General features: G+C 61.1%; 1 protein-coding gene and 1 pseudogene across 6 annotated transcripts; both read left to right on the top strand.

Annotated features, from left to right (window-relative positions):
* Positions 1–2912: 2912 nt before the first annotated feature.
* Positions 2913–27032, top strand: GLIS2 (GLIS family zinc finger 2). Of its 6 annotated transcripts, none has more exons than XM_063618306.1 (7): positions 2913–2930; positions 19360–19598; positions 20464–20636; positions 22256–22432; positions 22515–22648; positions 22730–22848; positions 24177–27032. In XM_063618306.1, exons 2-7 carry the CDS (start codon positions 19427–19429, stop codon positions 24974–24976), a joined length of 1575 nt encoding a protein of 524 aa, XP_063474376.1. In that variant the 5' UTR covers positions 2913–2930; positions 19360–19426; the 3' UTR covers positions 24977–27032. The 6 variants fall into 6 exon arrangements, with proteins under 6 accessions (XP_063474376.1, XP_055098843.1, XP_063474377.1 ...); XM_055242868.2 differs by lacking the exon at positions 2913–2930 and adding an exon at positions 2940–3313; XM_063618305.1 differs by lacking the exon at positions 2913–2930 and adding an exon at positions 17603–17680.
* Positions 18886–19008, top strand: LOC129463376 (uncharacterized; annotated as a pseudogene).
* Positions 27033–27588: the final 556 nt, after the last annotated feature.

Below are 27588 nucleotides of genomic sequence, written 5' to 3'. Positions count from 1 at the left end.
GGGGCGCAGTGGCTCATGCCTGTAATCCCAGCACTTTGGGAGACTGAGGCGGGCAGATCATGAAGTCAGGAGTTCAAGACCAGCCTGGCCAACAGCGTGAAACCCTGTCTCTACTAAAAATATAAAAAAAATTAACCGAGCATGATGGCGGGCGCCTGTAGTCCCAGCTACTGGGGAGGCTGAGGCAGGAGAATAGCTTGAACCCGGGAGGCGGAGCTTGCAGTGAGCCAAGATGGTGCCACTGCACTCCAGCCCGGGCGACAGTGGGAGGCCCTGTCTCATAAATAAATAAATAAATAAATAAATCTCTAAAAAAGACCCTCAACGGTGAAGTTGCTTCTGGTCAAGTCTCCCTCATGGCACGGAGTCGTCTGATTTCTCTGGTCATTTGGTTCAGGTCTGTCTCCCCTGCTGGGGCTGCTTGCCATTTATCCACACTGTGGCACAGGGCTTGGCATCCTGCAAACACTCAATAAACATTTTAAAAAATTATTATTATTATTATTATTCTTGCTCTGTCGCCCATGCTGGAGTACAGTGGTGCGATCTCGGCTCACTGCAACCTATGCCTCCCAGGCTCAAGCGATTCTCCTGCCTAAACCTCCTGAGTAGCTGGGATTACAAGCACGTGCCACCATGCCCAGCTAATTTTTGTATTTTTGGTAAGGACAGGGTTTCACCATGTTGGCCAGGCTGGTTTCAAACTCCTGACCTCAAGTGATCTGCCCGCCTCAGTCTCTCAAAACGCTGGGATTACAGGCGTGAGCCACCACGCCCGGTCAATTTTAAAAAATATAATAGAGATTAGGCGGGAGGTGGGGGTCTTGCTGTGTTGCCCAGGCTGGTCTCCAACTCCTGGGCTCCAGGGATCTTCCCACTTTGGCCTCCCAAAGTGCTGGGATTACAGGTATGAGCCACCGCGCCTGACCAATAACCATTTTTGCTAACAGATTTAAACTAGCGTCTCCTGTACCTTTTTTCTACACAACTTGACCCCAGGGCTGCTCTGCCTGCCTGAGGTCGGATGCGGTCGGCTGCAGGGCAGCGCTCCGGGCTGAAGCGCAGCGATTCCCACCGCCGGGAGGGGGCGCTCTGCGGGCCTCGGCCTCGGCCCTTCCGGACGCCCGCGCAGGTCGCCGGACCCAGAGAGTCGGCCCTTAATAGCCCCCTCCTGGAAGCGCTAGGTCCCGAAGTTGGCCTTCCCCGGGGGCCCATCTCCCGGCTAATGTTTAACCCGGCCACACTCCAAGTTATCCACACTCAGGAGACCCGGGTGAGGTGAGGGTGGAGGCTGGGGGAGGTCACCTCTAAATCGCCAACTTCTGAGCCTTTGCTCCAGGCAAACGGCCTTCCTACATCCCTTCCAGGTACAACCTACAGCTCCTGCGCACCTACTATGTGCCCATTTCCACAATAGGTCATGAGCACCTAATATGTGTCCATTAGACCAAAACATGAGCATCCATTACGAGTCCACACCTACTATGTGTGTATTCACTCACAACGTCCTGAGCACCTACTATGTGTGCATTCTCTTAAAATACAATGAGCATCGATTGTGTGTCCACATAACCTATGAGCACCTACTATGTGCCAGCCCATAGTACTATGGGCACCAGTACTATGGGCACCAGCCCATGAGCACCTACTATGTGCCAGCCCATAGTACTATGGGCACCAGCCCATGAGCACCTACTATGTGCCAAGCCTTGTGCCTGCCATGGATGCCTTGTGATCAAGAGCCACGTGCTTCAGTCTCTGGAGGGGACCGCAGCATCAAATGCACGAATGAAGACGGACTTAAAACCAGCGTCAGATGCCTTACCTCTAGGGGATGCTGATTCTGAGATGCCTTTTTCGTCTCCTAGGCTCCTCAAGGCCAACTGCGCTGGGAAGAGGGGGTGTCCAACAGCAGGAGGGCTGTTTTTTTGAACTACGATTTGCCAGCATACAGCAGAGCAGCAAGAAGATAACAGGGCGGGGGGCACAGGATTAGCCCAAACAAAACACACTCAAGAACGCGAGTCTGTGGTTCAACACGGGGCAGAAAACAGCTGGGCCGGGTGCGGGGTTTCTCCCTCGCGTGTATCCGCTCACTGCACTCGCTGCCCTGGCCGCGGGCGCCGCGTAGGGTGCTGATGTCCAGGAGGGATCTAGACCTCCCGCGGCGCTCGGGCTAGTGGATGCAGGTGGTCCCAAATGCCTCGACCAAGCTAGGAACCAAGCGGAAGCCCGGATTGCTCGGCATCGGGCCTCGTCATCATTTACCGTGAGGGAAACTGAGACCGAGGGCACGGCAGGGAGTCGCCCGCCGTCTGACCAGCGTGAGGGGTTGCGCCGGGCCCCGAACCCTGGTTTGCGCCGCCCGGCATCGGGATCCGGGACCTCTGCCCGCCGGGCGCTGCCTGCGCGTTCCTGGAACTGGGCTGGGCGGAGAAATCAGGGCCCGCAGAGAGGCATTCCTGCCGCCTTCCCCGCCGCCCGGGGCCGCAGGGGGGCCTGGCCAAGGTGACCCCGCGGGAAGAGGCGAGGGGTCCCCGCCCGCTCCGCCGCCGCGACCTCCTCCATCTTCCCGGTCTGCGGGGCTTTTCCTCTAGGCCCGCGCGCCCGGCCCCCTCCCCGGGCTTCCCCGAGGGCGGGCCGTCTCGGGCTCCCCCGCCCCCCCCAGGCCACCTCCCGGCCGTGTCCTAGCGCTGCCCTCGGGCCGGGGGCGGGGCCGCGGGGGGGGTGGCGTGAGGATGGGGCCGAGGAGGACGCGCGCGGCTCGGCGCCCCCCTTCCCTCTCCCACCCCTCCCTCCCGGTGCCCGCTCCCCGCGGCCGCGCCGCCCTCCCTTCCCCCTCCCTCGACCCAGCGCCGGCTCCCGCCGCCCCCTCCCCCGACGCGCACGCCCCGCCTGGCAGCTGGCGCCCCGGGCCTGGGGCCGCAGCGGTGAGAGGGGTTTTGCTGGGAGGGCGGGAGCGAGCGAGCGAGCGAGGGGAGGGGTGGAGGCCGCCCCCCGCGCCCCTCCTCCTCGCCCTCCTCCGCGGCCGCCGGGCCCTCCTCCCGCCGCCTCCCTCCTCCCTCCTCCCGCCCGCCCGCCCGCCCTCCCTCTAAGACATCCCCGCACGGCCCGGCCGCCGCGGCCACCTTCCCTGCCCGAGCTGCAGATGTGGCGGAGCGGCCGGGCGCCGGGCGGCCGTGCCAGGGGAGCCCGCGCCCCGTGAGCCTCGCGCCCCGGCCCCCGCCCGCCCCGGCCCCTCCCCCGCTCGGCTCCCCGCGCGCCCCGACCGCCGGAGCCCACAGCCCGGATCCCGATCGCCCCCGCCGCTGAGGTAGGAAGCCCCCCGGGCGTCGCGCCGTGGGGACCGGGCCGGGGCGGGAGTGGGGGCGCGCCTGTCGCGCTGGGGCTGTGGGGCCCGAGGGTCGCCTCCCCCGCTCGCGTCCGCGCCCCGGGCCATTGTGAGCCCTCGCCGAGGCCCCCGCGTTCGCTCGCTCGCTGGCTCGCGCGCTCCCTCCCTCGCCGGCTCCCCGGCCGGGTCCCTCGAGCTCTCGGTCTTTCTTCTCCCTCCTTCCCTCCCTCCGTCTGGAGGCCCGGCCGAGCAGCGCCTGGGCCCGGGGCGAGCGCAAACTTCAGCTGGGAAGTTGGGCAGCCGCGGTGAGGGGCGTGCGGCGAGGTGAGAGGGGGGCACCCGGAGCCTGGGCATGAAGTTGTCCCGGGCAGCCGCCCCTCCTCTCGGCCGCGCCGGGGCTGCTTCTAGGAAGGGCTTTGGAAGGTGCCTCCTCCCTTGGCCGGGAAAGTCTCCCTCCTGCTGCCCCTCGCAAGCCCGGGTCCTTCCTTGGATGTCGGGAAGGGGCGTCCCTGGAGGGTCAGGACGGGGAGTTTGGGACAAGTCCGGCACTTGTTACTCCCCTGCGGTCTGGGTGGACGCAGGCGAGGGGCCTGGCAGGGAGGAGATGGCAGGGGGATCCATACTCGCCGGAGGGCGGGTCTGGAGCGGATGGAGGAGGGGGCGAGGCAGGTGCATCCCGAGGGAGGAGATGCACGCAGAGCTTCCCCGCTGGCCCCCTGGGATGGGGCTGGAATCCAGGCTGGCACCTGGAGGCCTTGGCATGCTGCCTTGCCCAGCAGGGTACTTGGGCCACAGCAGGGCAGCGTGCAGCCTGTCTGCCTGTCCAGGAGGGCCCGCCCAGCCTGGCCGGAGGGTGGCCGGGAAGCAATGGTTTCAAGGAGTTGCCCAGCCCTGCCCTGGGGCCTGGGAAGCTGGAAGGGATGCTGGGAGGGGCCCTGGGCCCCCAGCCATCACAGCCCAGGATCTTGGCTCTGGAGGGAACGCTTGACACTGAGGGGGCAGCCAGGCCGGCTGGGGACCTGGCCAAGGCCTGGGCTTGGTCTGGGCCATGGAAAGGGCCTGGGCCATGGTTCTCGGAGGCTGGCACCCTGGGTAGTAGGCCGCCATCCTGCGTGTCCTGGCATCCTGGAGGGAAGGTGGGGCCAGCCTGTGGCTGGGGAGGAAGCCCAGAGACACTGTGCTTCAGAGGGCCTTCCAGCCTCCTGGCTCAGGGGAGGGGAAACTGGCCCCTTGGGTCACCCCTCCCCAAGCCCCATTCTGGTGCCACAGTGCCACAGCTGTCCAGGCCCAACCCACACACCCCTCCCGGGTGACCTCGGACCTCCCCCTCTGCTTCTGCTTCTCCCCAGAGCCCAGGCTGGGCCTCCTAGCTGGCCTGGCCTGCACAGGAGGAGGGGCTGCACCTGGGAGGCCCCTCCCGGGACACCCTTTGCCAAGCTCCAGCCTGGCCCATTTTACCGCCCACCTCCAGCTTAACTTGGCCCTGTCTGCAGCCAGCCAAGCAGGAGACAGTGCTAGGGACTTGGGATGGTGTTTTGGGGGGTGTGCGGACCCCTTGGAAGCAACCCTGTTTTTCTTAGCCTTTTCTCCTCCCCCCTCCTTTCCAGAGCTGCCATTAGCGCTGACCCCCTGACCCCCTGTGCCTGCCCGCCCTTCCCTGTCTGTGACCTTTGACCTTTGGTGTTAAATCCCTCCAGCTGGGGCTCTTCGGCCCCTGAGTGACCCTGGCCCAGGCCCCCTGGGGAGTTCTCTCCTTGCTCCTGGCTCTCTACACAGGGACACCTGCCAGTCCCTCCCTCACCAATGGGGAGGGGGTGCCCTGGGAAGCCAGACAGTGAGTCACCCCACTTCCAGGCACTGCTGCTTTTTGGGGTCAGTGGCTTCTGGGGATTGGCTGGAGCCCAGTCACAGCCTGGAGGGTGACCGGGGAAAGCCCCTGGCCTGGGAGTCTCCTGCCCTGGGTTCAAGTCTTGGCTCCACCACTAACTTCCAGTGGTCCTTGGGTCAGGCTCCTCCCCTCTCCCGGCCTTGTCTATGAAACCAAGGGGTCAGACCAGGTGAGCTCCCAGAGTCCATGAGAAGCCTGGGTGGAGGGGGGTCGGGGGAGGAGAGAGGGTGTAAATCCAACAAAAGCCAACTCTCAATTATCCGAGGGTGGAGCCCGGATGAATAACTGGATGCCACAGACATCCCAAAACCTCATTGCAAACAATCGTGTGAACTGCGTCCCCCCAAAGCTTTTGTTTCTGAGAAACCTAGCTGCGCCTGGGTAGCCACAGCGATTTCTTCCCCCGCCTGAACTCCCCTTGCAGGGAGGACAAGTAGAGGGCTGAGAGTGAACAGGCCGGAGGGAAGACAAAGGTCTCCCAGGGCCCCTTCTCGGGGCCTGGAGGAAGGCCTGGACCCCATTTCCAAGGCCCCCACTCTCCCCTCCACCCTCCTTCCCGTCCTGGCCTTGGCCCCGGGCGGTGGGAGTGTCTTCTCACTACCTAATCCTCTCAGGGTCCCGGCAGCCATAGAGGGGGAAGAATGTGTTTTCCCGGCAACAATTTCCCATGTGTATTTCTAGCCACCCGCTGCACTCGCCTGGAATCTGAATTCCCCTCTTGGACCAGGGGGTGAGGGCCAGTGCTGGCCAGGGTTTGGGGCAATCTCTGGATGAGGGAGGGTGGCGACAGCTGTGACTGGGGGACCAGATGTGGTGCTCTTGTGGGGCATCTGAGGGGGGGCTCCTGGGGAGGCAGTTTTGGGGGTCACCTGGCCTGCCCCCCAGCCCCAGAGGCTGCCTCCGAAGGTTCCTGCCTCTAAGGGGAGGCCCATGAGGCTCCGGCACCTAAGGAGGAAATGGATTCCATGGGAGAGGCCTTGTGCTGGGTGGAATTGGGGCGGGGGTGGCTGCAGAGAAAAGTGTCCCCTGAATCCCTTCCTCTTCTCAGGGCTATAATTGTTACTTTATTTCACAGCAGGTGACCGAGGCCACAGGGGAACCCCAGAAGATCCTGGGTGGTCTTCCCCTCACCCAGATAAATGCCCTTCTCAGGGGTAGGGGGCATCCCCAGCTTGGCGGGGCTGTGTATTGAGCAGTAAGAGACTCTCTCCTTGCTGGCTAGGGGATCTCTGGGACCAGCCGAAAGATGCTCTCCACCCTCTGCCTAAGTTGCCTCCCTTCCCAGGGGCTGTGAAAAGGTCCACAGAGATGGGTTGAGGATATGTATCTGGGGGTTCATGTCTCTGGGAACGCTCGCCCTGCCCCAGCCTGCTGCCAGCCCTGGGTGTGGGGACTGCAGCCCTAGTGAGTCTCCCGGGACACATCTGCCTCTCAGTGGTTTCTGAGGTGGCCGCCTCCGCCCCACCCTGGTGAATTCTAAGTCAGGCGTGGCTGGGGGCGGGGACTCCACGCTTCCAACGAGCACCTCTAGTACTCTGCTGGGGGGCCAGGGTGGAGGGCACTGCTTTGATCCCAGGGACTGGAGAGGGATCATGGTGATGATGGTGGCGGGGTCTGAAGGGCACAGCCCGGAGGAGACCCAGGTTTCTCTCCTGGCTCCGGCTTAGCCCCTGGGTGAGGCTGGGCAGGCACAGAGGCCAGGTACTTGCCTTCCACTCCCCCGCTCCCCCAGATGGGCTGGAGGATTCTGGTTAGCTGGTGGCCAGGCTAAGTGGGCCTGGGGGGCATGGAGATGGGAAGTGATTCCAGCTGAGAGGTGGGGGCTTCCCATCTGCTCCAGCGGCCCCTGCTGGGGGATGGGTGGGGCTGAGACTCTTCCAGTTCGATGGCTGGGGGGCGGGTGACTTGGGCTCCTCGTGCCCTTTGTCTTCGGTGCCTGAGAGGCCAGGTAGTGCCCACCGCAGGGAGGGGCCAGCCTGTGAGTGTCACATGTGCGTGCACACGGACTCCAGCCTTGGCAGATGGCTGCCGGAGAAGGGATGGAGACCCAGCCCTGGCCCCTTCCTCCAGTCATGGCCAAGGGCGGGTGGGAAGCCAGCAGAGGCCCCAGGAGACCGCTGAGTGGACTGAGTCAGCCCCCGGCCGGGAGCCTCCGGAAAACAGTCCTGCCCTTCACATGGAGGGTCCCCACCGCTGGCACAGCATGCTCCCAAGGCAGCCTCGCTGGGACCCTGGGAGTCAAGAGGTCATCGGAGGCTGGTGGGGGGAAACTGAGGCTCTGAGACATTTGAGGGTTTGGCCCGAGGTCACTCCCAATCAGGGAAGAACAGAGGGAAACTGGAGTCTGGGGCTGTCTGGCCCTGACCCCTGAAATGTCGGTTCAGCCTGGGCATCCCCCCAGCTCCACTCCTGCCCCCACGTCCACTGCAAGGGCATGATGGGGACCGATGTGTCTGGAAGAAGCCTCTCCCCTTCCCTGCATCGTCTGCCTGGGGCTGTCTAGCAAGTCCCAGCCTGCCTGGGCCAGTTCTCCCCTGGGCCACTCCCGCCTTCATCCAGAGCCCCCATTCCCCACCCCAACTTCCAGGCAGACTGACTCTGAGCTGGGATGTCCCCTCCCCGCAAGGCTGTAGGGGCCACCATTCTCCTCCCTATTCTGAAGTCCCCCCAACCCTGTGCTGGTGCTCGTCTCCCTGCCAGCCCCGGCCTCCCCCAGCACCCCCCAGAGCACCTAGTGGTCACCCTGCTTGGTTCTAGGGACGCTGGGCCCCAAGGGCCTGGAGCCACCATGCCTGGCAGATCCTGCCGGTGGGTGTTCCCCTTTGGAAGGAAAAGGACCTCGATGGCTTTGGAGGCTGTCCCCGGCTTCTGGACTTGCTTTCTTCCAGAGTAGGCGAGCAGAGAGGGTCGGGTGGCTGAGGAGGAGGGCATGGGCTGGAGTCCGGTGTGTGCAGTGCCCTGCTGGGCCTGATCTTGCCCAGCTGTCTGGGGCTGGGGGCCAGGGCTGGGCGGGCGTGGCAGGAGATGGAGCTGGGGGGTATCTGGGCCCTTCCCGCCATCCCAGCTGGCCAGAGTGGTTCCTAGGGGCCACCCCACCCTTGTCCAGCTCTGTTCCTGGGTCCCTTGCCTGGGACAGGGAGAAAGAGGCATCTGTGTCAGGAGGACCAGCCCCTCCTTCTAGCCTTGACCTTGGGCAAGTCACATTTCTCTTTGGGCATGAACCCCCCCATACCTACACCTCCCCTCCTCACCTGGGGGTAAGGGCGGGAATGTCTGTCGAGTGAATGAATACATGAATGAGATGGACTCATTCGCGGAGTGCCAGGTGTTGGGATGTGTGAAGGGCAGGTGCCACTGTGCCACGTAAGGTGAGTGGTTGGAGTTCTTGGAGCTTCGGTTGTCCTCTCAGCAGGCCCCTCCTGTGGATGGGGAAACCCAGGCCTAGTTTTCTCATTCTGGGTTCCCTGCCCCACTGCCCAGTTCACTCTGGTGGAAGGGGTGGGCTCCATGCCAGGGGCCGTGGGAACTGGGGCAGGGGTCTGCTGGTGAGGCCTTCTCTTCAGTAGACACAGTGGGTCTGGAGCTGCCCGGCATCCCAGACGTATCCCGGCCCACTCCTAGGCTCCCTTCTTGGAAGGAGGCTGTGGATGCCAGGGCCAGTGGGAGGCCTGGGGCTGAAGGTCGGGGCTGTGTCCACCACACTGTGCACAGGTGACATTGTGGCTTCAGTGATGCATTGGCAAGGACTTGGACCCGGGACAGCCTGCCTCCAGCAGGGGTGGACAGAGGCAGGTCTTTGCCCAGCAGGCCCTTGGGTACCTGGACCCACAGCCCGTGTGCGGCTCCAGAGACCGAGGTTGAGGAGGGTGAACCAGGGAGCACTTGGAGGAGGCGGCAGAAGAGGATGGTGGCTGGAGGAGAACAGGGGGGCATGGATGGTGGTGAGGGAGGAGCTGGCGCCTGGGAGCATCAGGTTCCCAGGGGGCAGGGGATCCTGAGGAAGGGGGGTGCCAAAGGAGACGGCCTGGGGCAGGAGGCTCTGGGCTGAGAGAGCAGGTGGCACTCTTCTGTGTAGAGTACTCTGTGGCTCCCCAGTGCTCTCTAGGTTCTGTCCCAGCCTCTCTGAGGGGCCGCTTTCTCTCCTGCCTCCTCCTTTACTCCATGACTGGCAGAGTCACTGCAGATTTGCCGGGCCATGCCTCTGGTCCTCTGCGGCATTGGGCTTTGGGGTCTGCAGGCGAACCCAGCTGTGCCCCTTGCTGGCTCTGTGACAGTGGCAGGTTTCCCCACATGGAAAATGGGAAAAATGGCATCTGTTCACGGGGTCATCAGGGCGATGGACCGTGTGCAGCGGGCATGCTGACTGGGCACCGGCCCACAGGGCTCCCACCACCCCAAGGCTCTTCACCCCATGTCCATGAGGCTGACTCGGATCTGTGCCCGACCCCCTGCAGGAGCAGCGCCCCGACACTGTTTCTCCCACCCCACCTTGGTCGGGGCACCCTCAAGGTCCGGCTCGATCTAGCAGGGCCTGGTGTTGGAATGCATGAATGCGTGGTTGGAGAACCGAGGCAGGAGGGCAGGCCAAGGTCCACCGCCCGCCTTACCCACTCCTGCTCTGGGAGTTGGCAGGTGCCGTTCCCAGTGGACCTGGTACCTGGCCCCGGGCAGGGGAGGCGTGGACCACGGGCATGCCCCCCACCCCCCAGGACTTAAGAGCTCCTTGTGGGATCTGCCTGCAGCCAGGCGTGGCTTGGGAGGCGTGGTGTTTCCTTCTGGGGACCGGGCCTCATCTCTGCTCTCCCCCATAAGCCAAGGCTCCTGAGTCCTGGCCCCAACACTGGGGCAAGGGGTTACTGTCATGTCCTGTGTGTGCCACATTTGTGCACAGGTGTCTGTACATCTGGGGGTGCTGTGGGGGCCTGTTCACGTCCTGTGCGACACTGGCCCATCCCTTTGCTGGCCCCAGATAGCTCTCGCTAGGTCTGCCGAGAATGGCAGTGCTGCCTGGCAGGGCCTGGGCTGTCTGTGCCCCAGCCTTGCTGGGCGTGCATCCCTGTCTCGCTCCCTGGTGCCAGCCCCTCCCAGGGATTTGGGTGGCAGGGCCCAGTGCTCTGGTCCCTTCCCCTCCCAGCCTGGGGGGGTGGGCAGGTGTGGGGGCTGCGGGGCGGGCTTTCCTCTGGCTGGGGCCCAGGTGCAGGCGGTGCTCATAACTCCAAGCACCCCCCCAAAGCTGGGCAGACAGGAAAATACCAGACATAGTTGTGCAAAGGTGCAGCAGCGGGCAGGCAGCGGGGGGTGGAGGCCGCTGCAGCAGGGGCCCTGAGCCACCAGGATGGGGAGGCCTCTGTGCCAGGCCGGCCCTGCAGCTGGACTGCCATGGCCATCTGTGTTAGTGTGCGTGTGTGTGCCGGGGCTCCCGGAGCCCGGTGTCACCCTCCCTGCTGGCGTTGGAGAAGGAAGTGCATCTGGTGGGGCATCTCCTAGGAAGCCCGGGCTGGTGCAGGGCAGGGAAGCCCTCCAGCCCGTCTTCCAGCTTCAGCTCTGCCTGAATTATCTGGGTGACCTTGGCAGGCCCAAGTTGCTGTGCAGGGCACCCCCAGCCTAGGGCTGGAAACAAGAATCCTCTGGGTTACCAGTAGCTGGCACCTTCTTTCTGGCAGGCATGGGGACAAGGCCCTCCCTTGCAGGATGCCCTGCTTCCCAGGAACCATTGCCGTGGTTCCTGTGTTACCTACAAGGAAACCAAGGCTCAGAGACAGCAGGGCCCTTCTGAGTTCCCACAGCCAGGGGTGGCACAGGGGGCTGTAACCAGGCAGCCTGGCCCTGGGGCACACTCTGTGAACACGCAGAAACAAGATCCCTGGCACGTCCCATCTTCAGGTGCTTTCCCGAGGACCCCATGGCAGAAAGCAGAGGTCAGCCCTGGCTGGGTCACCTGGGGCCCCTTGTGTTCCCACCTGGGCGGGGGGCGGGGGCTCTGCCCTCCCAAAAGGTCTGGGGGTGCTGGCTGAGTGCCCCGTCTTGGGAGGGGGAGGGGCTGCCTACTGAGCTAAAGGTTCCCAGGGACGGTGAACCCCCCACTCTTCCAGGAAGTGCCGCCTGCCCTGGCCCCTCTCCTGGGATCTGCTGGGCCAGGCCTCAGGATAAGCTCCTCCCTCCCCAGCCCTGGGAGGAGGCCTCTCTGCGGCCAGCTCCTTCCAGGGTTGATCAGGCCTCCCCGGGGCCTTCTAGTGCTCTTTCTTTGATGCAGTTGGGCTCTGGAAGGTGGTTAAGGCCAGCTGTGTTCACTCCCCAGGATCGAAGAAGCCTGAGGTTCTTTGAGGGGCATAGGCTTGTTTAGGGGGCATGTTAGCTGGCTGGCGGCAGAGCCCAAGTTCTCCTGGTTGGGGGTGAGACTGCAGTGGCGTAGAGGGGATGGCCAGTCCCCACTCAGCTGCCCTCACAGTGGTAGACGGGCCAAAGGCTGTGGACTCATGCACACTGGCGACAATTCATTCAGCACGTTTTATTAAGCACCTACTATGTGCCAGGCTCTGTTCTCCGTGCTGAACGTTACGGACGAATGAGAAGCACTCAATAATGATTGGATGTGCAGCACTGCATTGGTTTCTCCCTGAAACCCAACATGGGGGTCCTGTATAATCCCATTTGGGATGAGGGGGATGAGGCTCAGACTGAAGAGACGCAGAGGGAGCAGCAGAGCCGGGTGGGGCCCCAGGTTTCGCGCCCGGTTCTGCTGCCTGGTCAGGAAGGGGGTCCCTGAGAGGACGAGGCCTCCTGCCTGGGGCCCCCAGCAGGCCCTGCCCCTGCCCTCCAGCCCCTGCTGCTGGGCGGCCAAGGAGGGTGGAGCTCTTGGCCAGAGCAGGGAGCCGCAGCTGGTTCCCAGGAATTCGGGGATGTGGGGCCGTTTGCTTTGGCAGCAGATCTGCCCTCGGCTCTCCAAGCCTCCTGGTAGGCCCCCCACCCCAGCCAGCCCCTCCAGCGCCCACCCACTGCCTGCTCTGCTGTCCCTCCTAGCCCCACAAGTCCCTGAGCGGGGAGGGGGTACCAAGCCTGAGCCCCTGGCATAGGAAGGGCCAATGGTGAACATGGCTTCTGGACTTACCTGGGGTTGAAACCCAGCTCTGCCATGGACAAGCTGTGTGACCTTGGATGGGTCACTTCACTCCCCTGAGCCTCAGTTTTTGCATCCATAAAATGGGGATGAAACAGCACCTGCCTTCACAGGAGAGGCATGCCTGTCCGCACCTGGCTGTGGATACTGTCCTCATGCTGCTTGCCCGTGGCTTCCAGTTGTGGGTTTGCCACCTACTTGTGCAGCCTGGGCTGGATGCCTCCCCCTTCAGCCCTCAGTTTCCCCATCTGTAAGACCAGAGTGCTGAAGTGATGGTTCCAGTAATAGACTCAGGGACACCCACAGACCAGGGCTTCGCTGACTGGTTCAGGAGTGACCAGGGACTCACTTCCTCTTTCTGTTAAATTAGAAGACCATGGGCTGGGCGTGGTGGCTCCTGCCTGTAATCCTAGCACTTTGGGAGGCAGAGACAGGAGGATGGCTTGAGTCCAGGAGTTCGAGACCAGCCTGGATGACACAGTGAGACCCCCATCTCTGCAAAATAAGAAATTTAAAAATTAGCTGGGTGTGGTGATGGTGCACCTGTGGTCCTAGCTGCTCTGCAGGCTGAGGCAGGAGGATCTCTTGAGCCTAGGCTGCAGTTAGCTATGATCACACCGCTGCACTCCAGCCTGGGAGACAGAGCAAGACTCTGTGTCTTAAAAAAAAAAAAAAAAAAAAAAGGCCAGGCTTGGTGGCTCACGCCTGTAATCCCAGCACTTTGGGAGGCCGAGGCGGGCGGATCACGAGGTCAGGAGATCGAGACCATCCTGGCTAACACACGGTGAAACCCTGTCTCTACTAAAAAAATACAAGAAAAAAAATTAGCCAGGCATGGTGGCGGGTGCCTGTAGTCCCAGCTACTCGGGAGGCTGAGGCAGGAGAATGCCGTGAACCTGGGAGGCAGAGCTTGCAGTGAGCTGAGATCGCGCCTGTGCACTCCAGCCTGGGCGACAGAGTGAGACTCCATCTCAAAAAACAACAACAACAACAAAAAACAAAGGTGACCACACAGACTTCTGAGAGATGCATCTTGAGGCCTTGTCCTCAAGTCCTCAGCTAAATGGCCACTGCTGACCAAAAGGGCACTCGCAGGACACTCCAAGGCAAGGGGTGTTCCTCACATTGCCCTCGACAAAACTGCCACGCTGGTCACTCACCTGACCCCATGCTGCTGGGAGCGGGGCAGGGATGCAGCCCCATCTTACAGAGGACCCGCTTCCTTCTGCAAAGAGACCAAGTGGTTCTCAGGGTGGGTGCACACAGCCCCCCAGTGCACCCTGCTCCTCCACAGGCCCAGGGCCTGCCAGCCACCCTCCCCGAAGCAGGAAAGGAGGAGCTTTTTTTGTTGTTTTTTGAGACAGGCTGGAGTGCAGTGGTGTGATCTCGGCTTACTGCAGCCTCAAACTTCCCAGGCTCAGGCGAACCTCCCACCTCAGCCTCCCGAGTAGCTGGACCACAGGTCCCTGCTTCCACGCCCAGCTATTTTTTTTTCTTTCCGAGATGGAGTCTCGCTCCGTTGCCCACGCTGGAGTGCAGTGGTGTGATCTCAGTTCACTGCAACTTCCGCCTCCCTGGTTCAAGTGATTCTCCTGTCTCAGCCTCCCGGGTAGCTGGAATTACAGACACCCGCCACCGGGCCCGGCTAATTTTTGTATTTTTAGTAGAGACAGGGTTTCGCCGTGTTGGCCAGGCTGGTCTGGAACTCCTGACCTCAGGTGATCCGCCCTCGGCCTCCCAAAGTGCTGGGATTACAGGCATGAGCCACTGCGCCCGGCCACCTAGCTGATTTTTGTATTTCAAACGGGATTTTTCCATGTTGCCCAGGCTGGTGTAGACCTCCTGCACTCAAGGGATTCTCCTGCCTCGGCCTGCCAATGTGCTGGGCTTACAGGCGTCAGCCACCGCGCCTGGCCTAGAAGGAGCTTTATTCAGAGCAGGACTCCAGCCAGCTCCCTATTAGCCTAGTGATCTCAAACCTCAGTTTCCCCATCTGTGAGACCGGGAAAATGACAGCAGCTACTGACTGCCAGGCAGGGTTGTAGAGGGCTCAGTGAATCCATGGACAGATGGGCCTGACACGTGGTCAGTACCTAACGGTCCTTTACCCCCTCTGGTGTATGACCCACCCCAGGCCAAGGGGCCCTGGAAGAGACTGTCTTTTCCGGGCCTTAGTTTCCCTGAGTGTGCTGGGTCGCCCCGTGCCTTCCAGTAGGGAGGGTGGGGACAGTGGCCGGCCCCGCCTGCCGGGGCGGGATCCTTGGCTACCTGGCCTGGCCGGGGACTGCGGGCGGGGGGCCGGGTGGCTCCGCCAGCGCAGCAGCTGGGGGCCTTCTGCTCCGGCTGCGGGCGGGCACACAATAGCAGCCATTGTCTCGGCCGGGGTGGCGGGGGGCCCGCCCAGCCCACCCTCTGGGTGACCCCCGCTCTGGGGGGGGTGGGAAGGGCCGGGCGCGGTCCCCCGAAGCCCCCGCCGCCCCGGTGGTCCCCGCGGCCGCCCCCGCGCGCTTCCTCCCTCGCCGCAGCCGCTTCCTCCCGCTAGCCCCGCTCTAATTAGTTCCTTTTGCAGCTGGAGGAGCCGCGCAGCGGCCGGTTCCGCGACCACCGCGGCGGCCCCCACCCCCCACCGACACCCCCAGCCCTCGCCCCAACCCCTGGGCCCTTGCGTGTGGGGGCGCTGCCGTGGGCGCATCCCGGGCTGGGTGCTCGAGAGACGCGGCCCTGGGCTCTGTGCACCCTCCACGCTGCGCGGTCCCACCAGGGGGGAAACTGAGGCACGGAAGGCTCCACTAGGAGGCGCAGAGGGGCGTGGGGCCGGCAGGCCTTGCGCTGCGCCCGGGGAGCATCCACAGGGTGCCCCCACCTGACCGAGAGCCGGCTCCTGCCCTCGGGACCCCGCAGTACCCCGGGCCTCCGGCTGAGCTTGTCCAGAGCCAGGCTGTCGGCCTCACGCTGGGGAGAGCCACGGCCACCCGCTCATGGGCACTCACTCAGGGTTCCCAGGTTGCAGGCCCGCTGCTCCCCGCTCTGGGCCTCCGAGGCTTTCAGGAGAGCAGGAACCTGGCTCTCGCCTGCCCCCTTCACCCAGCCGGGAACAAAGCACAGAGCAGAGCCCAGAGCTGGCTGCTGCCGGTCGGGGCGGGGGTGGAAGGGGAGGCTTTAAGGCTGGCCAAGGTCAGGACTGAAGCAGGGTCACTGACCGTCTCCCCTCTGGGGTGGGGCCTCCATAGGAAGAAAAACTCTGGGTGGGGAGGGCCTGGAACGGGGATGCTGGGAGGTGTAGGGCTAGGGGCAGCTCCTTCCTTTCCCGGGGGCGGGGACCCAGGCTCTGTGCCGGGGTCTGGCCTGCATTGGAATGAACCCCTGCCTCCCTGGCAGGACCCAGTGGCAGGAATTGTGTGGGGGTGCCTCTGGGGACTGGGCCTGCTGATGAAGGGGGGGCATTGGAGTCCTCCCTCTGGCTTTGGGCCGTGTGGCTGGCCCCACCTGGGGAGACAGGCTCCTCCTGGGGAAGTGTCCCCTGCAGGCCCTAAGAACAAGGTGACTCAGGGCCCCTGGCTCCCCCGAGTCCCCATCTGTCCTGGGAAGGCAGTGGGGCAGGTGCCAAAGGATGTTGCTTGGGCAGCGCTGCCAGTTGAGTGTCCCCGTCAGCTGGAATTCCCAGTTCCCAAACCATCCTGCCCTTGTGGTCCCCTTCTCCGGAAGGGTGGGGGTGGGGGTGAGGACAGAGGCTGTGGTGAGGCCTGTGGCCCTGGGCCAGCCAAGGGACCAGGCCACCAGCCCTTCCTGGCTCCTGAATTCTTCATCAGCATAAATATTTACTTCCTTCCTCCCCATCCAGGCTCCCAGCACAGAGGAGCTTCGGGGAGGCTGGACTGCGCCTGTGTCTAAAAATAAACAGGTAGCAGGACGATAGACACACAGATAGACAGATGGAACTGGCAGGGGTTCAGGCAGAGGGCAACTCCCTGTCCAGCCAGAGAAATGGTGGAGGGGACCCTGGTCCACCCATCACTGTCACCCACCCACCTGCTAGCGGGGGTGTGGTCCCTACCCCACTGCATCTCTGGGAGCCTCTGGCCCATGCATGGCCTGGGAGGCAAATTCAAACAATCTGACGGCTCCAACAGGGGCGAGTCGCAGACCTAGGTTCCACGGCCTAGCACAGCTGCCCTGACTCTGATGATGCAGGCTTGGGAGAGGTGGGCAGCCTCCCTGTGCTGAGACCCCTGTATCAGCCATGTTGGGGTGGGGTCTTGGGATGTGTCCCTAGAAGCAGAGGATCTCCAGTGAAGGGGGGACCGTTTTATGCCCTACTTGCTTGGAGAGTCAGGGCAGAAGGGGAGGACGTGGGAGCTGCTTTCCTGTCCTGCCCTGTGGACAGCATCGGGGCAGCTCTCCCCACTCACAGGCCATGCTAGCCCCCAGGGAAACACACAGGGGCATATCCAAAGTATTTCACCATGTAGTAGTTATGTCCACCATGGCTGCCCTTTGGTATTGAGTAAAGACCCCAATACCACGAAAGACGGGATCTCACAGTGTGATTGTGTGGCAGTTAGATTTTCAAGTTGTAATAATCCCAATGAACAAACGCAAGGAAATGTCGTGTTTAACCGCGTAGGAAAAGATTGGTGCTCTGAATGTGAAGTTTGGGTTTAGAATGAAGCGTTGACCTTGCTCTTGGGTCGGTGGATACTGTTAAATCATTTGCATGTGAGGAAAATTACACCAGGTGGGGCGAGGTGGCTCACACCTGTAATCCCAGCACGTTGGGAGGCCGAGGCGGACAGATCACCTGAGGTCAGGAGTTTGAAACCAGCCTGGCCAACATGGTGAAACCCTGTCGCTACTAAAAATAGAAAAATTAGCTGGGTGTGATGGTGTACGCCTGTAATCCCAGCTACTCGGGAGGCTGAGGCAGGAGAATCGCTTGAACTCGGGAGGCAGAGGTTGCAGTGAGCCCAGATGGCGCCACTGCACTCCAGCCTGGGTGACTGACAAACTCCATTTCCAAAAAGAAAACGAAAATTAAACCAGTGAGAAATTCTAAGAAAAATGATGAAAATTACAGCATGGGAAGTTATACCAAAATAATATCATCTCCAGTAAAAAATAATTTCTACATATTTATATGTTAACCCGCAGATAGAGCTGGTCAACTCCACCAACCCTGCCCCAGCCGGCAGGGCCAGGCCACAATCCCCAGCTGCCCCCTGGTGGCGGCCCAGCGCCCTGGGGCTCCCTGGCTTGCGATGCCTCTCCTCTAGGCCTCTGCAGGGAGGGAGGTGTGGCCCCTGGCTGTGCCCACTTCCTCGGTTTGCCTGGTGCGAGTTCCTTGGAGGTGAGCGTGGCTGCCTGCTGGCCATTTCAGAGGATGCTCCTTGCCCCCTGGCCTGGTTCTAGATCTTTGGGGTCAAACAGGGTGGGAGTCCGGAGCATGGCTCCTGCTCTGTTAGAAATGGCTGTTAGGACTCGGCTAGCCAGTTCCTGGGAGATCTGGCTTCAGGCCTTGAATCTTGTTGGGAACAGGCCCCCGCAAAATCTGGCTGTAAACTAGCCCCAAAACTGGCCATAAATAAAATCTCTGCAGCGCTATGACATGTTCATGATGGCCATGACGCCCACGCTGGAAGGTTGTAGGTTTACCAGAATGAGGGCAAGGAACACCTGGCCCACCCGGGGCAGAAAAACTACTTAAAAGCGTTTTTTTGTTTGTTTGTTTTTTTGAGACAGAGTCTTGCTCAGTCGCCCAGGCTGGAGTGCAGTGGTGCGATCTCAGCTCACTGCAAGCTCTGCCTCCCGGGTTCATGCCATTCTCCTGCCTCAGCCTCCCAAGTAGCTGGGACTATAGGCGCCTGCCACCACACCTGGCTAATTTTTTTTTGTTGTTATTTAGTAGAGATGGGGTTTCACCGTGTTAGCCAGGATGGTCTCTATCTCCTGACCTCGTGATCCCCCCACCTCGGCCTCCCAAAGTGCTGGGATTACAGGCATGAGTTACCGCGCCCAGCCAAAGGCGTTCTTAAACCACAAACGAGCATGAGCGATCTGTGCCTTAAGGACACGTTCCTGCTGCAGATAACTAGCCAGATCCATCCCTTTATTTCCCATAAGGAATACTTTAGTTAGTCTATAATCTATAGAAACTATGCTTATCACTGGCTTGCTGTCAATAAATACGTGGGTAAATCTCCGTTAGAGGCTCTCAGCTCTGAAGGCTGTGAGACCCCTGATTTCCCACCCTACACCGCTATATTTGTGTGTGTGTGTCTTTAATTCCTCTAGCGCTGCTGGATTAGTCTCCCGACTGAGCTGGTCTTGGCAAGTCTGATAGTTCTTCCACTTCTGAGCTCTGCAATCTGAGGCGATGCCTCTAAAAGACTCAGTTTCGCCAAGTGTGGTGGCTCAGGCATGTAATCCCAGCGTTTTGGGAGGCCAAGGCAGGAGGATTGCTTGAGGCCAGGAGTTCGAGATCAGTTTGGGCAACATGGCAAGACCCCATCTCTACAAAAAAAAAAAAAATTTTTTTTTAATTAGCCAGTAGTAATCGCTTCTCGGCCTTTTGGCTAAGATCAAGTGTAGTATCTGTTCTTATCAGTTTTAATTAGCCAGTAGTGGTGCCTGCCTGTAGTCCCAGCTACCAGGGAGGCTGAGGTGGGAGGATCGCTTGAGCCTAGGAGGTCGAAGTTGCAGTGAGCTATGATTGTGCCACTTGCACTCCAGCCTGAGTGACAGAGCGAGACCCTGTCAGCAAATAAATAAAATTCAGTTTCATGGCAAAATGGAGAACATGAGCTTTGTCTTCCCCAAGAGACTCATGGGAAGCGGATGTGGAATCTCTGAGGCGGCTGTTGACTCTCCCCTCATGATAGCTGCCAGTCAGGTCGCTCGGAGGGTCTCCCTACCCAGGAGACAACCTCACACTGCCCCCTGCTCCTGCTCCTGTTAGACTGTCATGAGTGCAGCCCGAGGAGAAGCCTGGGGTCTCAGTGCCACAGCACAGCTCCTGTCCTTCCCCAGATTCCTGCGTGAAGACTAGCTGGGAGCCCACTGCCTGCTGCCACCTCCAACTCCAGCCCCCCTCACCATGCACTCCCTGGACGAGCCGCTTGACCTGAAGCTGAGTATCACCAAGCTCCGGGCGGCGAGAGAGAAGCGGGAGAGGACGCTGGGTGTGGTCCGGCCCCGTGCTCTGCACAGGGAGCTGGGCCTGGTGGATGACAGCCCCACACCTGGCTCTCCAGGCTCCCCGCCCTCAGGTACTGGCCCTGGGCAGGGCAGGGGGACTCAGCCCTGATCCAGCCATGGTGACAGAGAGAATGGCCAAGTGTGTCCACCAGCATGTAGCTGCAGCCCCTCTTGGCTTACGGTTCATGGGAAGCCTACACGCTTGTCCTTCCATCCGCCCAGCAGTGTATGTCTGGAGGGAGGTGGGAGCTCCAACACCCAGCTCACTTGGCTAGCACACGATGCAAACTGAGGCCTCTGGGCAGATCTGGAACAGCTGGTTGGGCAACCAGGCATTCAGAAGGAGTGGCAGTGGTCTCAGGACCTGCACCGTGGGCTGTGGAGTGGTGCAGCTGGCCAACCCGGGCAGTAGAGGCTGGGTCTGAGCCCAGCAGGTGGCTCTCAGAGATTCCCAGTGCTCGGGCCTAGGGTGGCGTGCACCACTTCTGTCCTGCCCCCAAGAGCAGATTCACCCGGAGACCAGATTCACCGCTTGTCCGAAGGGGAAGGCTATGGGAGCAGCCCAGCCTGAACCTGCCACTTTACAGAAGGAAGCACTGAGGCAGGAAGGGGCCTGGGAAAAGCTAGAAAGGTTCCTACCTGCCCGTCTGGCAGGGACCCAGGGGCCCTGGGTTCGTGCTGTTCTGTTATTAACCCTGTCTGCCAGACCATTCCCGTCTGTAAAGCGGGCACTTCCTCCTGCCGGCTCACGGGGGCTCAGAGGTGGTGGGTGGTGTCACACACCTGTCAGCTCCACAGGCTGCTCCTCAGATTCGTGTGGTCTGGGGGCATGGCTGGTGTCTGCTCCCAAGGTCACCGTGGGGGTTCGGAGGCAGGAGGACCTGGCCCACCGGGACTCTACGCTCCAGCACTCTCTGAATTGTGCCTCTCCCTTAGGCTTCCTGCTGAACTCCAAGTTCCCTGAGAAGGTGGAGGGACGCTTTTCAGCAGCCCCTCTTGTGGACCTCAGCTTGTCACCACCATCTGGGCTGGACTCCCCCAATGGCAGTAGCTCGCTGTCCCCTGAGCGCCAGGGCAATGGTGACCTGCCTCCAGTGCCCAGTGCCTCGGTAAGGAGGGGTGAGAGTTCCAGAGAGAGGGTTTCCTGGGGTTGCCATGACAAAGTACCCCAACACTGAGTGGTTGAAAACAACAGACATGTTACCCTCATGATTCCGGAGGCTGCAGTCTACCTGGAAGGCTCTAGGGGAGAACCTTCCCTGCCTCTCTCCTGCCTTCTGGCGGCTTCTGGCAATGCCTGGCACTGTAGCCTGGTAGCTGCTTCACTCCAGGCTCTGCCCTGTCTTCACACGGTCTTTGTCCCCCTGTGTCCGAATCTCTCTCTGCTTTCTCTTATAAAGACACCAGTCATGGCCGGGCATGGTGGCTCACACCTGTAACCCCAGCACTTTAGGAGGCCGAAGTGGGAAGATCGCTTGAGCCCAGGAGTTCAAAACTAGCCTGGGCAACATAGCAAGACCCCATCTCTATTTATTTTTTTATTTATTTTTTTTTGAGACAGAGTCTTGCTCCACTGCCCAGACTGCAGTGCAGTGGCCTGGATCTCAGCTCGCTGCAACCTCTGCCTCCCGGGTTCAAACGATTCTCCTGCCTCAGCCTCGCAAGCTGGGACTACAGGTACACACCACCACAGCTGGCTGATTTTGTATTTTCAGTAGAGACGGGGTTTCACCATGTTTGTCAGGCTAATCTTGAACTCCTGACCTCAAGTGATCTGCCCATCTCGGCCTCCCAAAGTTCTGGGATTACAGGTGTGAGCCACTGTGCCCGTTTTTTTTTTTTTTTTTTTTTTTTAACAGGGTCTAGCTCTGTCACCCAGGCTGGAGTGCAGTGGCATGATCTCGGCTCACTGCAACCTCTGCCTCCCAGGTTCAAGCAATTCTCCTGCCTCAGCCTCCCAAATAGCTGAGATTACAGGTATGTGCCACCAGGCCTGGCTAATTTTTGTATTTTTAGCAGAATTGGGGTTTCACCATATTGGCCAGGCTGATCTTGAACTCCTGACCTCAAGTGATCTGCCCACCTCAGCCTCCCAAAGCACTGGGATTACAGGCGTGAGCCACCGCACCTGGCTATATATATTTTTTTATTTTTTGTTTTTTATTTTTTTATTTTTTTGAGAAGGAGTCTCGCTCTTTCACCCAGGCTGGAGTGCAGTGGCGCAATCTCGGCTCACTGCAGGCTCCGTCCCCTGGGGTTCACGCCATTCTCCTGCCTCAGCCTCCCGCGTAGCTGGGACTACAGGCGCCCGCCACCTCGCCCGGCTAATTTTTTTGTATTTTTTAGTAGAGACGGGGTTTCACCGTGTTAGCCAGGATGGTCTCGATCTCCTGACCTCGTGATCCGCCCGCCTTGGCCTCCCAAAGTGCTGGGATTACAGGCGTGAGCCACCGCGCCCGGCCTATATTTTTTTTTAATTAAGAAAATAAAAATTAAAAAAACGTACCAGTCACTGGATGTCGGGCCCACCCTAATCTAGTGTGACCTCATGTTAACTTGATCACATCTGCAAAGACCCTAGTTCCAAATAAGGCCACATGCACAGGTAGGGGCTGGGGAGAAGAGGACCTGAATGTCTCTGTTTGGGGACACCATTCAGTCCACTACAGATGGGACAGGGGCGCTCCGGGCCAGCGGTACCTTGACTAGCCCTCCCTTCGCACCCCAGGACTTCCAGCCACTGCGCTATTTGGATGGTGTCCCCAGCTCCTTCCAGTTCTTCCTGCCCCTCGGCTCCGGGGGGGCCCTGCACCTGCCTGCCTCCTCCTTCCTTACCCCTCCCAAGGACAAGTGCCTCTCGCCAGACCTGCCCCTGCCCAAGCAGCTGGTGTGTCGCTGGGCCAAGGTGAGTGGGGGCCAGGAAGAGTGGTGTGGAGTCTGGGGCAGATCACCCCGCATGGGCTCAGAACACTTCCCATCCCCCGCAGTGTAACCAGCTCTTTGAGCTCCTGCAAGACCTGGTGGACCACGTCAACGACTACCATGTCAAGCCCGAGAAGGACGCGGGGTACTGCTGCCACTGGGAGGGCTGCGCTCGCCATGGCCGAGGCTTCAACGCCAGGTGAGGCGGGGGAGAGAGGCGTAGAGGGAGGGCTGGGGTCTCCAGTGAGCTGAGCCACGCCCCCTGCCCTCCCTGGAGCAGGTACAAGATGCTCATCCACATCCGCACACACACCAACGAGAAGCCGCACCGCTGTCCGACCTGCAGCAAGAGCTTCTCCCGCCTGGAGAACCTGAAGATCCACAACCGGTCGCACACAGGTAAGAGGCCGGGGCCAGGCTGCTTGGCCCATGAAGGGGGCGCTCAGCTGAGACCGGCTGGGCAGGTCCCCAGGGGGAGGGGACTGTAAGTAAGTCCCGGGCCTCAGAGATAAGGGTTGACCTCATCACCCAGGAGTCCCTTTTCCAATGCAGTTTGCTGGGGGAAGCATCCTCTGAGGGTCAGACCCCCCACCCAGCACCTGCTCTTGGAGCACCAATGCCATTTCCTGGGTCCCGTGGGTATCATCTGACTAATGCCACCTCTGTGATCGCAGAGGCCAGGTCCGCTTCACTCGACTACAGCCCAGGCCCATAGCAGGACAGCTCTGGCTGTTGGAGCCACAGACATAATTTTACATTTCCCAATCGCTGCATAAAAAACAGCAAAAAGAAATGGGTGAAATTAATTGTAATATGGTTCGTTGACCCCAGTACATCCAATGTGTTATCAATTCGATATTAAAGACAAATCGGTGAGATATGGAAGTTCTTCATTTCATGACAAAGCCTCAAGGTGCTGATGTGTATGTTTTTTCCTGGTGTTTATTTCACCCTGGCAGCACATCTCCAGGTGAAGAGCCATGTATCAGGAGGTCAGTCACTACATGTGGCCCCCTGCTCTGGCCAGGGCAGCAGCAGATGCCTGGTGAACCTTCAGCCATTTGTTGAGTGAGGGCAGTGGCGCCGAGGCAGCACTCCCTGTGGCCAGGCCCACGCTGGGCGCCTTGTGCCAGGATGTGATCTCCAAGGCCATGGTGTCTTTTTTTCTTGAGACAGACTCACTCTGTCACCCAGGCTGGAGTGCAGTGGCATGATCTCGGCTCGCTGCAACCTCCGCCTCCCAGGTTCAAGTGATTCTCCTGCCTCAGCCTCTGAGGTAGCTGGGATTACAGGCACCCGCCACCACACCCAGCTAGTTTTTGTATTTTTAGTAGAGATGAAGTCTCACCATGTTGGCCCTGCTGGTCTGGAACTCCTGGCCTCAAGTGATCTGCCTGCCTTGGCCTCCCAAAGTGCTGAAATTATAGGAGTGAGCCACCGGGCCCGGCCTCCAAAGCCATGTTCTGCTGCTGAAAGGCACACCCTCTGTAGCAGACGGTGCAGGGCGAGGCCAGGCAGAGCTGGAGTCAACCAGGCTGGGTTTTCAGCCTCTGTGCCCTGCGTGGGGGTAGATCTCATGCCACATGCCGGGGATGCCCCCTGCCCCCAGAATTGGGGCATCTGTGCTCCCAGGGGGTGCTTGGCCTGGGGGAATGTTGAGTGCCTGGGGTGAGACCCAGGAAGGGGAGAGACCCCTCACGGCGGCACTGCACTGCACCACCCTGTAGGTGAGAAGCCCTACGTCTGCCCCTACGAGGGCTGCAACAAGCGCTATTCCAACTCCAGTGACCGCTTTAAGCACACGCGCACCCACTACGTGGACAAGCCCTACTACTGCAAGATGCCCGGCTGCCACAAGCGCTACACGGACCCCAGCTCACTGCGCAAGCACATCAAGGCCCACGGCCACTTCGTGTCCCACGAGCAGCAAGAGCTCCTACAGCTGCGCCCACCCCCCAAGCCACCACTGCCAACCCCCGACGGCAGCCCCTATGTCAGTGGGGCCCAGATCATCATCCCCAACCCAGCTGCCCTCTTTGGAGGCTCTGGCCTGCCCGGCCTGCCCCTACCCCTGGCCCCCGGCCCCCTCGACCTCAGTGCCCTGGCCTGTGGCAATGGTGCGGGCAGTGGGGGTGGGGGGGGCATGGGCCCTGGGCTGCCAGGCCCCGTCCTGCCTCTCAATCTGGCCAAGAACCCGCTGCTGCCCTCGCCCTTTGGGGCTGGCGGACTGGGCTTGCCTGTGGTCTCCCTCCTCGCTGGCGCCGCTGGTGGCAAGGCCGAGGGGGAGAAGGGGCGTGGGTTGGTGCCCACCAGGGCCCTGGGCGTGGAGGGCCGCAAGACGCCCCTCGAAAGGACGGAGAGCAGCTGCTCCCGGCCAAGCCCCGATGGACTCCCCCTGCTGCCAGGCACCGTGCTGGACCTGTCCACGGGCGTCAACTCAGCCGCCAGCAGCCCAGAGGCGTTGGCCCCTGGCTGGGTGGTCATCCCGCCGGGCTCGGTGCTGCTCAAACCGGCTGTGGTGAACTGAGCCCACCCTACGGACAGCTGTGGTGGCCCCGCCAGCAGCTCCCGGCACTGCCCCCGACGAACAGAAACTCTTCTGTGAAATAGCAATAATGTCCTACTGCCCAGGCAGCCGCAGCCCACCGGGAGCAAGGTTGGTGCTAGGTCATTCATGGCTGGCCTCCCAGCCCCCGGGTGGGGACCTGGCCTGTCATGCAGGGAGAGCTGTGCTCCTGGGTGCTGAAGCCTCGCTCCTGTTTGTCCCCCACGACCTGGCCCTCAGCTTCTGAGAGGCTTTCCCCTGCCCGACCTCCTCCCGTTTCCCTCTCCCACCCTGGCACCTCCCTCACCTAGTGACCACCCAGGGCAAGTCGCCCTCTCCCAGCAGAGGGGGTGGCATCTGCCATTCCTGCTGGCACCAGACTCCCCCTTCCTGAGAGGAGCCCCTAGGGACCAGAGGCCTGCCCTTCCCTCCTAGGCTTACCCAGCCCCTGCCCTGGGGGCTCCTTGGACCCCTTTCCCTCTGACCCTGCCTCCAGAGGGAAAGCAAGACAGATGCGGGCCCCTGCAAAGCCCCAGGTAGAAGCATGCCCCCCAGGACAAGGCGCCTCCCAGTTAGAGGGAGGCCCGCTCTGCAGCCGCCCTCCTCACCCCAGGCCAGGCCCACAGTACCAGACGGGATAGCTGGGCACTCCACCCCTGCACCCCAGGGTCTCCTCCCTCTACCTTTTGGGGCACCCTGGAAGCGTGGGAAGCAGGTCTGAGGGCCCCTGAGCTGGCAAGGGGAGGTGCCAGGCCAGCTGTGGTGTCAGGATACTGAGTGGCCTGGGCCCTAGCTCAGGGAGCATGTGGGGCCAGGCCCAGTGCCCCGTCTTCCTCCTTCCACCCCTGCTCGGTCTGGCCTGGGCAGTGCCCCCTGCGGAGGCCTTCGGGTCCTTGGTCCTGTACCAGGAAGGGGAGGCTGGCTGGGGATGACCGACCACAGGCTGGGACACAGCTCCTGGTCTGGGGGCTCCAAGTGACAGCATGCAGGGGAGGGGGCTCCCAGTCAGTGCTGTGTTGGGAGCTTTCTGGAGGCTGTGGACTGAAGGCCTTGAGGGAAGCAGTGGCTGGAGGAGGGTGCTGGACTCATGACACATTGCTTCCTCTGGCTTTTCCCTGCTGGGCTGCTTTCTCAGAGGCATTTCTTTACCCCTAACACCTAGCGGGCCCCCCCAGGTTCTGTGCCACTCAAGAGGAACCCTGGCAGGGGCCAGAACCACTTAAGGGTGGTGCTGGAGGGCCTTGTGCCCCAGTCCCATCCCAGGACGCCCTGGGGGATGGACGCAGCCATGCGCCCCCCATCTGGGGCCTCTCCCTGCTCCCTCTCCCACCTGGCAGCTGGGAGTTCTGCCTTCTAGGGCTGCCCTGTCACCAGGCCTCTGAGTGGCCAAGCCCTTCCACCTTCCCATCTGTAGAACGAGGCAGCTGCCCAGACAGCCTTGGGGTCCTTAGTGGCCCTGCAGGTCCTCTGGCAGCTCTGCTGACCCCACCCTCTCCCAGACTGCCCTTCTGTCCCAGAGGGGTCACCCTGACCCGGCCCACCTTGCCACTGGGCTTTGGACTCCAGCCCTAACGGCCCAGCCGCACTGGCTCTGCCCCTCGAAGGGGCTATGAGCAAGGTAGGAGGGAGCTGGTCTCCTTTCTGTGGGCCCTACCCAGGCCCTGAGCAGCCCCCACCCCTGTGAGGGCCCCAGGCCTTAAGTCCCTGGCGGGCTCATGGGTTTGCGACTTGAGCAGAGCGGAGGAACAGGGCACTGGAAGGCCGACGAGCTCAGCATGCGACTCGGTGACGGACCAGGCTCGGCAGGGCCGGTGTACTTTTTGTGGTTGTCATTGGTTTGTTGTTGCACATTCCAGGATGTCAGTATTTTAACAGGTTCTAAGTGCCTTTCTATTGTAGCTTATGTTTTTCCTCCTCTTGGCTCCACTGCTGTTAGCATAGAGTTTTTAAAAAAAAGAGATAAGCTAATGACTATAACAATATATTCCTCCATGGGAGAGGAAGTTTATAAAGAAACAATAAAAGTGAGTTGCAAAGATGGCTTGTATGTCGTGGATGTGCCAGGAACCCGGCCCTGACATGAGGCCACCACTGCCCTGAGCCCCTGCAGGCCTGATCCGGGCTTTCTCCCTGACCCTGCAGGTGTTCCTCCCTCTCAATCTGCCACCTAGAGCAGGAACTGGAAGGCTGGGAAGGAGGTAGGTGCTGAGGGCGCACAGGTGACAGGAACTGAGACAGAAGATTCCAGGCAGAGCATCCCAAGGTTCAGGTCCTGAGCCCACTACTGCCCGCTGTGGCTTTGGAGAGCGGTGGGCAAAGGCCCTTCTCCCCCAAGCCACATTCTGGGGTATTGTGCCCAGATTACTGAGGTGCTAGGTTCAAACCTGCCCCAGGGACAGGGTGGCTGCCAACAGAGCTCTGGGGCCAGAAGACCGCCACCCCGTGGGAGGGGCAGGGGCGCCATGGGAGGGAGCCTCACCCTGGCACGGGTGCTGTGGAAGCAGGAGCGGCTGCATCCTGTACGTGACAGGACTCAGCTGGGGCCCACTGGCTGGCTGCCCGCCAACCTCGCCCAGCCCGGCCCTTCTGGGCTT

The sequence above is a fragment of the Symphalangus syndactylus genome, chromosome 14, assembly GCF_028878055.3.
Source record: "Symphalangus syndactylus isolate Jambi chromosome 14, NHGRI_mSymSyn1-v2.1_pri, whole genome shotgun sequence".
Taxonomy (NCBI): Eukaryota; Metazoa; Chordata; class Mammalia; order Primates; family Hylobatidae; genus Symphalangus; species Symphalangus syndactylus.
Note: the sequence above shows the minus strand (reverse complement) of the source record. Positions and strands in the feature narration are given on the sequence as shown.

Excerpts from the sequence above, each read along its gene's own strand:
- GLIS2 (XM_063618306.1), top strand. The coding sequence starts at position 19,427 with ATGCACTCCCTGGACGAGCCGCTTGACCTGAAGCTGAGTATCACCAAG. Across the intron at positions 20,637-22,255 it reads CTCCAGTGCCCAGTGCCTCG|GACTTCCAGCCACTGCGCTA; the intron begins GTAAGGAGGGGT and ends TTCGCACCCCAG. Across the intron at positions 22,849-24,176 it reads CCACAACCGGTCGCACACAG|GTGAGAAGCCCTACGTCTGC; the intron begins GTAAGAGGCCGG and ends ACCACCCTGTAG.